Source organism: Lepidochelys kempii, chromosome 3 (genome assembly GCF_965140285.1).
Source record: "Lepidochelys kempii isolate rLepKem1 chromosome 3, rLepKem1.hap1, whole genome shotgun sequence".
Classification (NCBI taxonomy): Eukaryota; Metazoa; Chordata; order Testudines; family Cheloniidae; genus Lepidochelys; species Lepidochelys kempii.
Window position 1 is genome coordinate 191795562 of NC_136382.1, and position 17720 is coordinate 191813281.

General features: G+C 41.3%; 1 protein-coding gene across 3 annotated transcripts in view; it reads right to left on the reverse strand.

Annotated features, from left to right (window-relative positions):
- XPO1 (exportin 1) overlaps positions 1-17720 on the reverse strand; it is a 79191-nt gene that overhangs the window by 7796 nt on the left and 53675 nt on the right. For all 3 annotated transcript variants that reach the window (XM_073339390.2, XM_073339391.2, XM_078852333.1), the window contains 9 exons: positions 16440-16637; positions 15588-15726; positions 9499-9680; positions 8134-8290; positions 7774-7937; positions 5698-5832; positions 4627-4810; positions 2907-3013; positions 2229-2423 (listed from right to left, as the gene is read on the reverse strand). In XM_073339390.2, coding sequence (XP_073195491.1) covers positions 2229-2423; positions 2907-3013; positions 4627-4810; positions 5698-5832; positions 7774-7937; positions 8134-8290; positions 9499-9680; positions 15588-15726; positions 16440-16637 — 1461 coding nt within the window. The remainder of the gene's footprint in view (positions 1-2228; positions 2424-2906; positions 3014-4626; positions 4811-5697; positions 5833-7773; positions 7938-8133; positions 8291-9498; positions 9681-15587; positions 15727-16439; positions 16638-17720) is intronic.

The window sequence follows — 17720 nt, forward strand, 5'->3', positions numbered from 1 at the left end:
AACTGCTTCACCATTGGGCCGAAGAGAGGACAAATACAAGAATGACTCTGTAGACTGGTGCTTAGAACATTCACAGGAGGTAGGAGACTTAGCATCCAGTCCCCCGCTCCACAGGAGAGACTGAGGGAACATTCACATCAGAATATCTTATAGCCGAGTGACTACGGCACATATCTGAAAAGTGGCAGATGCCTGTTCAAATCCCTTCTTCCCCTCAGATGGTGATGGGAGGACTTGAACTGGGGATCTCCCAGATCTCAAGTGAGAAAAGTTGAGGGAGGCCCTCCCCTGCCTTACAAAAATCACATCAGCACCTAACACCAAGAGAGGGTTTGCAGCTGAGAATCCCAAGCAGAGGGAGGTGCCTCACCACAGCCTGGACCCAGGCACCTATCTCCAACAGGGGAGGGGCTAAGTACACATCCCTTAGCTTAACACCTCTCACTGGCTACCTTCGGAGGAAGAGCCTCCTGGCTTTTGTGAACACCATTCTGAAGGGCCTCTCTCTCCCATTCATTGTAAAGGGAGCCGAGGCACTAACTCCGGCTTTGTGAATACCAGTGATTTTCTAGGCACCTAAAAGTGATGTATGAGGACACTCAACATCATGCGTAAGGTAAGTCTATACAGCAGTGTAAGCCCGGGCTTGAACCCAGGCTCAAGTCTAACTCCCTCCTTGCACCCATACATCAATTGTGCTAACCTAGAGCTTGGACCTAGGATCCCAGGACCCCACAAGACTGGAGGGAGGACCTAGGGGCCAAGCCCTATTGCTTTCCTGTGTGCACGTAGCCCTGGCTTGACTTGGCTCCCAGAAGTCCTCTGGATGTGTCCCAGAGTTCCCAGAGACAGAGTAGGAGCACTGAAAGCATTACTGCATGGCTGAGCTTGCTTCCTGTTTCTGCTCTTCTCACAGCGGTGGCAGTTCCTGCTCTGGCTCCTCCTTGCTGCTGCGTGGAGCTTGCCCGGAGCAGGAAGCAAAGGTGACAGGCAGGAAGCAGCTTCTGGCTGCCAGGATGTTGGGGTTTAGCCCTCCCCTGGACGTGCTGAGCCAGCAGCTCTGCTGTCGCCCCTCCCTGCAGGGCAGCCACTTGGTCTGAGTCTGCTCTCTGTCCTTTGCTCCTGGACCTGCGTGTGCAGAGGTGCCCAAGCAGCATGCACTATGAGGGCAGCAAGTGGGAGCCAGACCAGAAAAATCCCCCCAGCCTCCCAGGGATCCCTTATCCCTGCCTCCCAGAATGTGGCAAGGACAGGAATAAGAGATCCCTGAGGGGTGCTGGAGCACACTGCACCCCAATTCCAGGGGATGCATTTCACCGCTCCGCAGCGAGCAACAGCCAGGATGGGGTGCATGAGTGATTTTCCTCTGAAACCTACATTTTATGTCATTTCAAAATAAACCAATCAACCAACTCCTTAATTGAACATACCATTTTAAAAATTAAGAATTACAAAGTTTCATTTTAATAGTTTGACAGTCATGCAGACTGATGTCCTAATTATCGTTTGAACAGGTGCACGTGGGCATTTTCCTGCCAATGTGACTCAACCTAGAGCTGGAGAGCCCAATTTTCAAACTAGATGGTAGTTCAGTATAAAGCCTTCTCAGACTGCAGTCATTCTACTGAGATAGCCACCAAAGGAGCTTATTATGCAGTTTAAGTATTCATGTGCTCCCTATGGGCACCTGATCTCATCAATAGCACCATCACAGCTGGGAAACAGGGTGGGAAGTAGAGTTTGCCCACAATGCACCACATTCCCAGCGCTAGAATTTTGACACAGGGTGGTGGGTGTGCTAGGCACTCTAGGATAGGGTCTGTGTCCTGCAACATGGGCACCAGAGCCCTAGGTTCAAGCACGGGTCAGAAAATTCTGAACGTAGGGTTAAAATGCAGTGTAGATGCTGAAGCCCATGGTTTCCTGACACACGTCAGCTGACGCAAGTCCCACTAACCCTAGGTTTACATTGCTGTATAGACATATCCTAAGTTTCTTTGTGAATATAGTACTTGGCTCCTATATTTGGGAAAATGCTGTAATATCACCCATCATGGTCCTTCTGTATAATCAACAGCAATAGCCAACACCCTAGCGGGCTTTGTGGAATGTTTGATTCTCCTCCCATTTCAGAGGAGAACTCTGCTTGGGATATCTTATTTGGTTGGTTTTATGTGATGTATTATGGAGACTATAGGTATCCAAACACAAAAGATTAATATACTTACCTTATTAATCATATTTAACGTGCATTCAAAAACAGCATCAAATATCTGAGGTATTTCAGCAGTAATGTGTCCCCCCAATTTATTTACAATGATAGCCATTGTACTGAGTACTTCAGGTTCTCTAGCAGCTGGAACGTTTCTCTGGTAATCAATGAGAACTGCATCCAGCAAAGGAGGAACAAAATTTTCAGCTACCTGGTAAAGAAAGCAGAACTTTGTTAGATATCTAAAAGACTGCCTATAATAATTGCATAATTAATGCTTTGTAGCAGAGTATGAGCTATTTTACATACCTACAAATAATTTAGGTCCTAAATGCATTTTTTAAAAGTAGCTTGCCAAATATATACATGCATATTTTTCATGTAAGCAGCAGTGACTTCTTTAGAATTACTTCTAATCATTGTTTTAGATTATTGATCATGTAGATCCAGATCTATTAAATCCTCTTGGCTATAGCTCATAAAATTGTTGCAATATCACTTAAATTATGTAACTCTCACTCGGCCTTGAGTCCTAGAGTATGTATTACGTATGTTTTATGGACCTCCTGAAAATGAGTTGCTATGACAAAAGCAGAGTGTCTTAATTATACTTTTGTTCTGCTGTAAAGATTGTAGATTTCTCCCAGAGTGTCTTATTTATGACTATTGCTTGTTACTTTAAAAATCCACTTACCATCTGCGGATCATTGGACCTGCTCACCCAACCAGAAATTAGTTTTAGAGTTTCCCTTTTTACTGTCCTCATACTTCTAATCAAAGGTTGTTTGGTAACCATTTCACCTGAAAAGTTTTAAATTTTATTACAACTCAGTTAAAAGGGTTTGTTGATACTTGAATATAAAGAAAACTGACTTTTTACACAGAAGTTTTATGTCAAGCTGCTGTCAATCCCACATTTCATTTAGCAGCTCATGCTCTTTGTACATGCCTATCCCATGCACCAAGTAGTCTCTCAATTGGGAAAATACTGCATCAGTTCTAATCTCCCTTCCCTTTCACTCAATGCCCCACATATTTTGGTCTCCTTCCTTTTGCTCTGTCCATGGCATATGATGTCACAAGAGCAAGTCAAAGGCATTACAAACGTGCAATATAACTGCTAATCTGCTACAGTATACTACCACTGGCAGACAGACATGCTCAAAACAGCCTCCAGCTGTGATTTTATTACATTACACATTCCAACCTATAAATACTATGAGACACACTGGCCCGTCATGTACATTCGCTCCTAAACAGTTAGTTGCCCTCTCCCCCTATCATCTGTTCAGAGATTGCAGGACCTCCACACTACCTACAACTGACTGGAGTGGGTCTTACTTTACAATCCTAGAGACACTTTGTCAGAGTCGTGTTAAATCCTGAGAGAGGTGCGATCCAAACTGTGGGATTACCCAGTAGTTGCAAATGCAGCACTGCACCCCTAAACTGCAGACAGAGCTTCAAGAACTACCTAGCAATAACTTCTGAACTTCATAACTACCCATTTCTAGGCATGGACAACTTCTGGCCTTTGGAGCTGCATAGAATCAAAGATATACTCTCTGGTAGGGAAGGCTTCACATAGGTCAATTGTACAGCAACTCTATAAACATCAAGTACTGCAACTCTACTCTCACTATTCATCTGTGCAAGTTCTACCTGCATTATGTGATGAATATGTACGTTCCCAAAAAACAGCATGTGGGTAGTGCTGACTGGTACAGCAGAGATGGAAAAGCCTTTAATTGCTCCATTAGAACATCCTATGGCACACCAAAGGGAAAGCAAGACCTGTTCCTAAACTACTGCAACCGCCCTCCCCCACCCACCTCCTTTGAGAGAAAACACCTTATATGTAATATTTGTATTTTGTTTGACAAAAATGCTATCCAAGTGTTAATTTCTTTCCAGCAATAACTTTTGATTTATAAAGTCTTGGCCTTGAATTTCAGTACAGATCATTTATTAAGAAGACAAAATGCTCTTAGTTAACATCAAAATACTAGCTTAATATATTAGCACTTTTCAGATAGGATAACTGAAGAAAGAAAAGGGAGTTCTTGGCTCTGATTTAAAGAAACTACAGTAAGACACATTTCCAAGTGTGGGTTGGGGCTTTTATTACAAAATTTAGGATGAGTTTTCACTTCCACAGAAAAATATTTACTGTGTTTTACAACCCCACAATTCTTCTTATTCATAGTTTAACAGTATCATCTATTTTTCCATCAAGAGACAACAGAAGTTTATCTGACTATAAAGGCTAATAAGTCTCTCAATCTGAAAAGTCAATATAAAATTAAGTAAGCTATTTCTTACAATAAGCACTTTGTTATTTACTGATTAAAAGGTGGTAATAACAGTAGATAGTATTATTCCCATTTTGTTAGAAATAACATGGAAATGCTTACCATTAGCCTGAATAGCTGCAGAAATATTTTCACTTAGGCACTTGTACACATTCAGCATATCTAAATAAATTCTTCCAAGCTGAATCACAAAGGGGTGTCCAACTGCTTTACATGCTCTTACATTTGTTTTCAGAATGCTACCCAGCTGTTTAACTGTTTCAGGATCCTTTAGAATATCAACATTCTATTGAAGAATAGTAATTAAGTTAGTTTTGTTCAGTTAATGAGACTGAGCTTCTGGTAATTTTTTTATGAAATAAAAATTCAATCATTTCAAACATTTATCCCATCTATGTGTTAAGACTATCTCAATGCAGGAGACAGCCCCTATACTGTTGTTCTGACTCATGGCACTTAGTGATGCCAAGAGCAACAATGGGATGAAATTGGGATTACTTCAATATTGCTTTTCTGGAGAAGTACCACGTACATGAGCAGCAGTACAAGTATAACCCTAAAAGAAGGAAGAACATAAGGACAGAGGAATGGGAGAAAAGGCACACGAGAGGGCGAAAAAAAAAAAAAGTGAGGAGAAATAATGGTCCAATGGCAGTATAAGGTAGAGAACAAAGCTTGTTCTTGTCACAGCAGGGATCTGCAAAGAAAAATAGGTCTCTTACTTTCCTTCATAAAAGGGAGGATTTTTTTTCAGTGCATAGCTATTAGCAGTGGCTGGAGGAGAAGACAACTCTCCTACCTGGAGTAGTATTACAGTAAATGTGTGGGGCATGTGAGCAGGGGAAAAAAGAGTAGATCTCCTCTGAAGACACAAATTAAGCCCACAGACAGGTAAACACCATTTTATATTACTACAAGAAATATGCTGCTAAGTTCTTTAAAAGACTATGAAAAAAAGACACTTCCCTTTTGTTCCCTTCCCCATTTTCGCAATACTTCTACAATCATGCCAATTATCCTACTACCCAATGTTTGGCCAGGTACCGCCAGAATTAGTCCACACAATGCCAGATCAAGCACAAAAGTAAGCCTTATTAAAAATCTAACATTTAGCAGGCTCTCTCTAGCGGAGCATAAAATATTTAGAAGTTAACATTTCCATAGTGCTCTTACTTTTGTTGCCTGCTGAATTATGCTGTCCCACACTTGATTAGGGAGCAGCATGTATTTTTCGATCAAATGCTCCTGTACAGTTTGGTCAGTCTGTGCCCCAATCATGTATCCAACAGCTTCATAGAATGTATGCACCTGATTTGAATGAGAAACAAGTGAGATAGGAAGGAAAGTTTTCAGAGTTAAGACCTAATGTTAAAACAACACTTCTTTATGCAGCCATTCCTGTATCTCTAGTGGTACATGCACAATTTTTAAAAGTTGTTCATAAAGAGTTGAAGCAGAAAGTATGTTTTAACTGAATCTAAAAATATCCCCAATACACACTTCACAAAGATTCCACATTTTTAACCAAACATCAAAACTGACTATTTTTGGATGTTTGCTGGACTCGATTAAAACATTTTCAAACATCAGATTATTTCACAAGGTTTGTTTGCAGGTTCCCAGTTTTGTTTTGTTTTTTTTGAAAGAGCAAGGTTTATATCAAACTGGGGTATCAGGTGTGCAGCAGGGAGGAAGGACTGTTTTAACAAATCCTATGAGGTCCATCAAAGTAAGGTACCTGTCCTACTGACTTACTAGGCTATACGTTGCTGGGATAATAGTGCAGTGTACTGTAGGGGAAAATGGAGAAGGAATGGGGAAACAAATACTGAAACATTTAAAAACTGTTTAGATAGAATACTCAACATGGGTAAGAGTATTTTATTCAGTCCTTCTCCATGCACCCCATTTATCTCCCTCCTCTCCTTCCACTCCTTTGCACCGCCTTCATCTTCCTTTCACATTCTATCAGTCTGTCTTCCATCCTTATTCTGCACCCCTCACAGAGCCACAAATTGCAAGACGAAGCAGCTCATATTCATGCCAACTAACTCCTTTTTAGTACGTCTCCCTCCAGTTTCTTTTAGGGTACATTTGGAGGGTGATTAAAAAAATCACTTACAATGGGAAGCTAATTATATCTTTCAACTATGGAGTGGCTACCACCACTCCCTAAAGTCAGGGGTTTTGGCCCGAGGGCCACATCTGAGTGGTGAAATTGCATGCAGGGGCATGAATGTAGGGCTAGGGCAGGGGTGCGGGGTGCAGGAAGGGACTTAGGGCAAGGGGTAGGGATAGAGGAGGGGTATGGGGTGAAGCAGGGGGCTCAGGGCAGGGGCTTGAGGGGCAGGGTGCAGGAAGCGTTTGGGGTATGGGCTCTGCAGCAGCTCCAGGGTGGCAGCAGCATGCACTGGGGCCAGGAAAGGCTCCCTGCTTGCCTGTCCTGGCCCCATGCTGCTCCTGGAAGCGGCCAGTGGCATGTCCCTGCGGGAGGGGGGTGAGGGCTCTGCATGCTGCCCTCGCCTGTGGGTACCTCCCCTGAAGCTTCCATTGGCTGCGGTTCCGTGTTCTCCACGTGGAGCATTCTGCTCCCCCCACAGGGACATGGTGCTGGCTGTTTCCGGGAGCGGCACAGGGCCTGCTGCGCCATGGCGTTGGCAATCCCACGGGCTGGGTCCGGCCCGAAGTTTGCCCACCCCAAAATAGATCTTCCCCACATGCTAAGCCATTTTACGCACAGAGAAAATTGCAAGTATTATTGCTACACCATATATAGTAAGTTTGTGTTTGTCTCTAGTTTTATCAAACTATGGTTCCCACTTGGCATAATATGTACTGTTTGTTTTACCTGTATTCTTGAACTTTTCAGTAGTTGCATGTTGTTAGTGGCGATACTACTCTATGCCATGTTAAAACCATTAACTAATAAAAACAATTAGGTGGGGAATCTTAAAATGTTTATCCCAAAAATTATTCAACCAGAACTTAATTCTTGTTAAAGAAATAAATGGGAACCCATTAAACCCACTTAATCTCCTGGAGAGGACGAGGAACAAAGTCTGCTGAAGGGTGTTAACTAAACCCCCACACAATGACATAAGCATTCTTCTAGTGCCACAGGATTATACTAGCAAGACTAGGAAACTGAATTCAAATCCCCTAGAAAGCACCACCACCATTTCACCATGACTTTTAAATATTAGCCAGAGCCACTACATATCATTACTTAAATTGCTGTATTTAACATACCTGCTGTGGCTGAAGATCACAAATGATTGTATTAATATTGTTCAGGATCTCATCAATGAATGGCATGACTTCTCCCACTTGCACCTGAACAAAGTGTCGGCGGCATTTCTGTGCTATTTTTATGAAGGTATCACAAGCCATATCCTGGACACCATCATGGGTTTCTAAATTAAAATAGAATTGTGCGTGACTTTTATGCTCTTCACAAAAATTCTACACGTGTATATATATATACACACACACACACACACACACACACACTCGATCAGCAGCTCCAACATGAAAGTAATATTTGAAAATTTAGATCCCCAAAAATTTAAGTGTTAGTGAGCAGAAAAGTGATGAAACAAACATATTTACCATGCATGAATTCAAATAGCTTGTTGACTACTGTCTTCAAAAATTTCCAGTGAGCTCTCAAAAACCGTGGATATTGACCTACTATATACATAATATTTGATGCAATAATAGCTTTGTTATCTTTCCCTCGCTTTTGTTCACAGAGTCCCAGAAGATCCTGCAAAGAAAAAACAACCTATACTTGTCTTCCTTTTCAAGTTTAATGTTTATATTTTCTTAGAACTGTGATGGGGCAAAATTTAAAGTACTATAATAACCCATGCTAAAACTGTAGTTTGGCAATACCTGACAAATACCCAAAAGATCACCAAATCAGGCTTCATAGTTGTTTCAATGCATTTGAACAATGTAGATTAAAGTTAGGATATTAGAAATACAGAGATTTACTAAAACTTTTTGGAAGGACAAGAAAGCAGTTTTCTACCCAGAAATTATTTAAATACACCTCATTAAGAGTTTTCAAACTGATTTTTTTTTAAAAGTAGCCTACAGTATAGTTTTGAGTAACATGAGTCAGTCTTCTTGTGAATTATAGGTTGTCTGAAAAACACAGAAAAAACCTCAAGCCAATCAACATGTAACATTAATCTCTGCTATGAATGTACTCATACCTGGTGTCACATGAACTTAAATTCACTTCAGGCATGGATATAAAAGTGTAAGCAATCCTCAGTGTTTTGTACCAAATGAAGGCAAGCACAAATTTCAAGTCTGCGAAATTTATTTAACAAAAACCAAGCAGTCTTAAGTTCTTCCTGTAGCACAAGGGACTGGCTACCTACTAGTCTTATATTGGTGAGTGTAAAATAAATGATAATTGAAAGAAATAATTTAATATGAATTACTGTGTGAATCTTTAAAACATGGTAAGAAATGCCTCTTTTCTAAGGAATCTTGAGTTTTTACCAAGCAGAGCCTCAGTTTTGACAAGTTTTCCACTCTGCCAAACATCTATTGATAAAACTAAACTTCTAATAAATCTAAAATGTATATAGTAAGAATGCTGTTCTCCCCTCACTGACCGTAGTAGAGAAAGGTACAACCTTAAAGGAAAGAGAAATGCATGATAAACTTAACTTCTTCTGAATTAACCCAGTGTAAAACTTATCTGGGCTAATTTCCTTTATAAGCATGATAGCCAAGGCTCCTTTTCACATAGGATATATTAAATTTTCGTAAAATTGACTAGTCAGTTTGCTTTTTTCTACAATGTAGTTCAAAAAAAAAAAAAACCAAAAAAACACAACACGTGCATCAAATGTTAATATCTTCAAAGAAATTAAAAGAAATCGCCATTGCACTTTTTGAACCTACCAGCTGTTCTGGCGTGAATGTGAGGAACCCACTAGTTTTATGACATTATACCTTAATTACTGTAACAAGAAATCGTTTTTCATCCTCTTCATGCATTGCTCCACTGATTGACCCAATAGCCCAACACAGAGTATTCAAATTCTTCCACGACCATTCTGTTCCATTCACTTGATTGTGAAGTTTTTCTGTCATTATTCGTTCAGTATCTGCATAATCCAGATGTGTAAGATAAACTAAAAGAAACAATTACATTTTAACATATTACAAATCCACTTTTTAAGTAGCCACAGTACATTATGGAGGTGCTGGTCACAACTCCATTGCAGAGATTGAGTTCTATTTCATACATCTGTAGTTTTCATACAAAACATATGTTTTGTATGAAAACTACAGCATATCCTTCCTAAAGTTACAGTCCAGTGTGAATTTTGGAAGGATTTAAGTAAACGTTAGTTTAGGATTTAAAAATAATTAAAAACAGGGTCCTATAAAAATTTTACATCTATGTCAAGTTTTTTCTTTGTCCTAAACATAATGCAGATAACTATATAGAAAGTGTGAACTAACGTTAATTGAAATCTTGTTCATAAACTGTATGTGGAGAACTTAGACTGCTATTAAGCTAAATTACTAATAATGGTTGTATCTAATTGTTAAGATTATATAGGCTCCAGTAACCCATAAGTGAGGCCAATGTGATGTAAGTGGTAAATCAATCCATCCCCCTAGTTAGTTTGCATGCAATAATTCTATTGGTTGTAATGACTCAGTGCTATAATGGAGATGGAGTTCCCACTGGTAGATTACTTGATGCAACTGTCACTCTCCTTTAAAGAGTCTGTGGATGCATGCTACCTTGGGCCTCCCGATAAAAAGCCCTTCACAGCAGTGCTGCCTGAGCTCCAGTTGCACACAGGCACTTTGGGACTCAGAGACAGCTCTCCCAACCCTCAGTTTTACACAGCAATGCTCTCATTGACTGTCCTCTACATCACTAAGTCAGTTGCAACTTGAAGGCCAGATTCACCAATATGCTTTGGCTGCTCTGTCCGCTCTAAACCCAGTTTAACTAGCTGGTGCACTCTGGCTACTTTGGTGTACCAGTAAATCTACAGTAAAAATAAAAAGTGACTTAAGGTTGACACATATCTTTACATTGTATTGCAGGGTAGCAATGTTTCTTGTTTAGTGTTTGTGTATGAAATTCTATTCTTTTTTTTTTTTTTAAATAGAGATGAGGAATTTCCCTGAAACTAACTACATCAAGATGGAGTTAAGGTTGAGCATATGCATCAGTAACAAACGTAAAAAAAATTACAGGGATATGATGGTGGTCTCAAAACTAAGCACTAAGGCACCGAAGCAGCCTTAACTCTGCCTGTAACGTCAGGAGGGGGGAAAAAAAGGAAAAAGTGTTGATTAAACAAACAGACTAAAATAATCTGGGACAACCACCATTAAAATGCCTTACTCATAAATCTGTATTTATTCCACAATGTCGCAGAGTTGGGTGCCTTATGTTTAGATTTCTATTAAGTATATCTTTAACTCTGAATTTCTAGTGTTTATAACACTGTTGTAAGAAAATTACACCAGTGTAATTTTTTTTTTTTTAATCCTGAAGTTACTGATGCACACTTTCAACATCAAGTTTTTTTGGTCTAGGAATATATAAGATGAACACAGTACATGGCTAGCGTTCAATGACCAAATTGGAAGGTGAAGAACCATCACTGAACAGATGAAGATACCAAGCAGAAGAATAGATATATCACATACTTAGAACAAAATGCTGAAGACTAGTGTTTCTTAGGTATGTAAAAAACACTGATCAGGTATTCTACAGTGTGTTCAAAATCAAAGGATATGATAATTTTCACAAAAAGAAAAGGAGTACTTGTGGCACCTTAACGACAGGTTTCAGAGTAACAGCCGTGTTAGTCTGTATTCGCAAAAAGAAAAGGGGTACTTGTGACACCTTAGAGACTAACCAATTTATTAGAGCATAAGCTTTCGTGAGCTACAGCTCACTTCCTCAGATGCATATCGTGGAAACTGCAGCAGGCTTTATATATACACAGAGAATATGAAACAATACCTATTCCCACCCCACTGTCCTGCTGGTAATAGCTTATCTAAAGTGATTTCCAGCACAAATCCAGGTTTTCTCACCCTCCACCCCCCCACACAAATTCACTCTCCTGCTGGTGATAGCCCATCCAAAGTGACAACTCTTTACACAATGTGCATGAAATGTGGCACCTTAGAGACTAACAAATTTATTAGAGACTAACAAATTTATTTCAGCATAAGCTTTCGTGAGCTACAGCTTACTTCACTATAGCTGTAGCTCACAAAAGCTTATGCTCTAATAAATTTGTTAGTCTCTAAGGTGCCACAAGTACTCCTTTTCGTTTTACGGATACAGACTAACATGGCTGCTACTCTGAAACCGATAATTTTCACAACTCCTACAGATATTTCTCTCAGACGGTCTTAAATATGGTGGTTCACAGTGGTTGCCAGAATTATTCATGACTAATAGATTGTATTCTAATAACCCAAAGTAGGGTTTTTAATTTTTCTGAATTTCCTTTAGTAAACATATTTAATTTTTTTAAAATTATACTGAAGTATTTTGTAAATTTGTTCAGCAAACATCTTGATATTTTCTAGCAGCATTGACTCTTTCATAATGCTTAGTATGAATGATTTTGAATATCTTTCAAAGTTGTGATATAATGGGAAAACCAATTTTATTTCAACTATGCATGATACTGTCAAGATGGTAGCTTGTTGCTGGTTCTTTTTTCAAATGAATAGTTAAGGTTACGAAGAATTACACTGCATTTTTTTTTTTTAAACTGACTACAGCTTCTGAAAAATTCTCCTCTGGAGCTGGTATGTCATGTCTCAGACAAGGAGATTTGTAAAAAGTTATTCAAGGACAAACCAATTCATTCTGAGCTACTGGAGAGTTAAGCTCTACCTATTTTAGCTTGAAAGTGCTGGGTCTGCTCAAAAATAACACAAATACAACTGAAAATAAAATTTAAAACCAACATGTCATTCTGTAGATCTCCACAAAGTTCCCAGCTAGCTTAGGAAAAAAATGTTTCTGTGAATGCTCAATGAGCATTTACTAAGATTTTGGCAGAGCTGTTTTTCCCCCATGTGACATACACAGATTGGGAAATTGCATATTCTCCTAACCCAGCTCAGGAAGACAAGAACAATGAGCCTCCAAGCACTGCCCCAAAGTGAGTGGAGCTAGCAGTGTCCAGCTTGGCAGGTGAGTTTTTTGGGGAAGATCAGTGGTGCCACAGTTGCTGCCGACTATAGAGGGATAAGGAGAAAAGTCTAGCCAATAAATTATTAGAATGCAGGTTAAGCAGTAGAGCTGGTTGAAAATTCTGACAGAACAGTATTCTGTCAGAAAATGCAGTTTGATCAAAATCTAAACATTTTGTTTCAACTTAATCACTTAGAATTATTTACTAGAATTAAGGATATGATTTAGTCATGGGTTCAGTGTCTTTACTGGACCTCCATGACTTCAGCGGTCAGTGACAGAGGCAGAGCTGGAGCTATGCACCCTCCTCACAGCTGTGGCAAGAGTGTGGGCTGTGCCCCCGTCCACCACTTGAGCCAGGGCTGTGCACCCCCCCGCCTTCATCCAGGGCCAGAGCTGTACATTTTGGTACAGCATAAAGCTACAAAGATAGGCACCAAGTAATGTATAAAATGAGAACTAATGAGTACTCATGCTGTTCTCTTCCATTCAGACTCCTCTACTGCACCCATCACCACCATGGTACCTGAGCCCCTTCCAGCAATGCATTAAACAGGACTCATGTGTCATGAGTAGTTCCTTCTCAGAGGAAAACAAGAATATGGAATTCTAGAAGAATTATGATGTGCCGTCTGGTTTCATTTGATATCAAAGACAAAACGTGCCTTGTACTGCCAAAGGAAAGTGACAACACTATAGGTGGTTCTTACGTCCTATAGGCTTTCCAGTCTTGGTCCAGCCCTCAAGACTGTTTAGGCCTTGTCTACACCACAGAGTTTTGTCAACAAAAATTATGCCACTTCAATTAAAGGGCTTTAAACAAACTGCAGTTGAATGTGCTGGCAGAGTGCATCCACACCAGCAGCTCTTGCATCGACAGAGAGACCAATGCACTATGGGTAGCTATTCCACTGTGCAACTGGTTGCAGGGTGCTTTGGGAAGGGTTTGCAATGCCTCATGGGGCAAGTACAGTATATGATGCAGGTTTCTCAATCCCACCGTTCCATGGGCATCCTACTAGACTGCCAGCTGCTTTTCAACAGAAGCGAATGTAGTGGAAAGGGGGGGAAGAGTGTGTGACAGGGAGCGTGAGGGGGAGACAGAGACAGTGAGCATGTTAGGGGAGAGTGTGTGGGCATGTTGTCTCCGAGATCAGACAGTGGCCTGAGCAACCAATCCTGGGGGAACAGGACACCCTCCCACATCAACCCCTGGCTCCACACAGCAGTCTCTTCTACTCTCCCCCTCCCCCTAGCAGCAGCCCACTCTGCCTGCCTGCCGATTCCACATTAATGGTTCTGTGATTCCTCAGCCTCCTCAGCTACCAGGAGCACCATCTTCAGCAGCTCTGTCAGTTCTCCATGCTAGGTTGCCAACTTTCTGATAGCAGAAAACTGAACACCCTTGCCCTGCCCCTTCCCCGAGGCCCCACCCCTTCACTCCATTCCCCTTCCCTTAGGTCATTCACTCTCCCCAACCCTTGCTCACTTTCACTAGGCTGGGGCAGGAGGTTGGGGTGCGGGAGGGGGTGAGGGCTCTGGCTGGGGATGCGGGAGGGGGCTCCAGGCTGAGGGGTTTAGAGAGTGGCAGGAGTCTCCAGGCTGGGGCAGAGGGTTGGGGTGTGGGTTCTGGAAGCAAGTTTGGGTGCAGGAGGGGCTCAGGGCTGGGGTAGGGGATTTGGTGTGGGATTCAGGCAGCGCTTACACGAGGCAGTTCCCGGAAACAGCAACATGGCCTCTGACTCCTAGGTTCAGTGGCGGCAAGTGAGGCTCCGCGTGCTGCTCTTGCCCGTAGGCACCATCCTCACAACTCCCATTGGCCATGGTCCTGGCCAATGGGAGCTGTGAATCTAGTGCTTGGAGCAGGAGCAGTGAACAGAGACTCTCTGGCTGCCCCTGCGCTTAGGGGCCCCAGGTACATTCTGGCTGCTTCCAGGAGCCTTAGCCCAGCTGTGCTGCTGACTGGACTTTTAACGGTCCGGTCAGTGGTGCTGACTGGAGTTGCCAGGGTCCCTTTTCGACCATGCATTCCGGTCGAAAACTGAACGCCTGGCAACCGTACTCCATGCTAAGGAATGTCAAACCTTCCTAGAACTTTTGAAAGTGGAAGGGTGAATACCTGCAGGGCACCAGAGTTCAAAACAGCGAGCAAAGCGGTCACAGTGGGCACTGAGGGAAGCCATTAATGTTGATATAATGAACAGCAGCATCTACAGTGACGATTTGTCAGTTTAACTTTGCCACAAAAAGCTTTATGCCTCTCGTTGAGGTGGTTTTATTTTATCAGCAACACAGTGAGAGTTTTGCTGCCAAAAGTAGCTTTGTTTTGTGTACATCTCCACTATTTTGTTTGCAAAAACTGCCTTTTGCTGACAAAACTGTGTAGCATAAACAAGACCTTAGTTTCCTTCAGCAATGAGCTTTAACTGCAGAGCTTGGTCCTACGTCCCAATAATTAAAAACCTTTAAGATAATGCCCTAAGCTACTTTTCCCTCCTAAAGACATTTCTTTTTCCATTAACTTAATTTTTTTTCTGGTGCTACTTATTTAAGATGGTTGCATCTGATCATAATAAAGTGAAAGATAAACTTAAAGACAAAAAACTGACAAGGAAAAAACTCCAAAAATTAAGTCAACTGCTTCTCAGGGAAAAAAGTCTTCCTAGAGTAGCACTCCATTCCCCATTCTTGCATTTCCTCTCCCTCATACCTCCCCCCCCCCACTTATCTCGTTCAGTAGTTATTCTTCCTTGCATTTTCTATCTAAATTAGATTATAAGAGCTAGCATTTAGTCAAAGGATTTCATATTTTGTTGCTGTATATTCATAAGATAAGTCATTAACTTACCCAGCGTCTCCCTCATATTCTTGTACAAGTTTATAGAATCTGTATCCTTCATGAATTCTCGTACGACTTCCCCCTGATCGTTTTCCACAACCAGCACTTCTTCTGGCTTAGCCATACGGCTAACCATTAACAACCGGACCTGTGTTTACCAGAGAATCAACAGTTTTAGATTAAGAAAAATTTAGGGTTGGGCATTTGACCAGTTCAAGAGTAAATGGTCAACTGACCTGTCAAATATGGTCAAATATTTCAAAGCACTTATTTGGTTAGGAGAGTTTTAAAAAAAAAAAACTTCATGGTCTACAATAGGTTTAGCCTTAGACAGGCACTTATGCCTACTTACAAAAGAAGGTACTAATGGAGTTATTTTAACTCAGAAGAATGCCAAAAACAATGCTCTAAAAGAAAGGCAGCATGACGCAATTAGAAAATAGTGGAAAGAGGAAGCCTCAGTGGAAGAGGCTAAGACAAGGACTACATTTTGGCCTTGAAATGCAGAGCACATACACACTTTAACCAAAATACAAACAGGACTTCAAAATATATGCTTTAAACCAGTAGACAAGGATAATCTTAGATGACCTGACATGCCAACTGGGCACCTCTCACAAACAGACCAAAAAATGCCCTGGGCTGTCTGAACAGTGGCCAGTGTGGCTGGCCCCGGGGCCGCTCTATAAGCGGCTAGCTGCGGAGCTGCCCAAGCGGCAACTGGTGCAGCTGGCCCCAGAGACAGCTGCTTCCACAGCCCTAGGGTCAGCCACACTGGCTACCACAGAAGTCACAGAGTCCATGACTTCCGCGACAAAAACAGAGCCCTACTTATGGTGCATTTAATTAAACAAACATTACCTTTGACAGAACAGGCAGATAAAGCTGTCTCCTGGGAGGAACATCAAAATGTTGACTTCCCGAAAGCAATGGAGAAGCAGATGTTGAAAATGGACTCTCTCTATACAGTTCAGCAGCCAAATGATTCCAGTATTCAAGACAAATCTTAAAAATTTCAGTTTCTTCAACTTCTGACACCAGCAACATATAGTGAAGAGCCTACAGAAATGTGATTTACACAAAAATTGGGTGATTGGTCAATCAGTATTTTTATGGATAATACCTTGACACTGAAGGTTTATTTATCCAAATATTTCTAGTGAAGGGCTTTTTATATATTTTTGCCATAATCTCTAGAAATAAAAGGAATTAATATGTTATAATTACAATTAGAGGTCAGCATCCCAAGAACTGTTCAACAGCCATGACTATGACTACAGGGAACTTTTCCAACATATGCACCTATACTTTTGAAAAGTTACAATAACCTGACTAAAAGGTGATAATGTCTCAAAATAATTGAATCTCCATGTATAATTCTTGATTGATCAAGATAATCATCTCTTGAGTCTCTGCAAGACACTGTGGTTTTACAGTCTCCTAACCAAGGTGTTTGTCAACAGGACAATACCAATATCTGTCTACTAGAGATTACTACTGCCTTAGTGTTGTGGAGCTCAGCATTTTGAAGAAGTCTTTGTTGAGTGCATCATCTTCTGCTGCTCACAGAAGGTAGATGTCTAGACTGCTGACAGAGAAAAGGCAGACATTCCTCATTTGCACTCAATGAAAATTTCTATCAGGACATATGAAGGGAAATAAAAGTTACTTTTATTTATAACTTCCTTTATCTCCTGTGACAGGGTCGGGCCAGATGGCTACAGGAGAGTAACAGAAGATAGATATACTAGCCCCAGGCTAAGTAGGTCCCTTTTCCCTGGGTAAAGTAACAGGAAAGGTTCCAGAACAATCAGGAACCTTCTGGAGACAATTAAGACAGACAGGCTGATTAGAACACCTGCAGCCAATCAAGAAGCTGCTAGAATCAATTAAGGAAGGCTAATCAGGGCACCTGGGTTTTAAAAAGGAGCTCACTTCAGTTTGTGGTGTGCATGTGAGGAGCTAGGAGCAAGAGGCACTAGGAGCTGAGAGTGAGAAATCATACTGTTGGAGGACTGAGGAGTACAAGCATCGTCAGACACCAGGAGGAAGATCCTATGGTGAGGATAAAGAAGGTGTTGGGAGGAGGCCATGGGGAAGTAGCCCAGGGAGTTGTAGCTGTCGCACAGCGGTTCCAGGAAG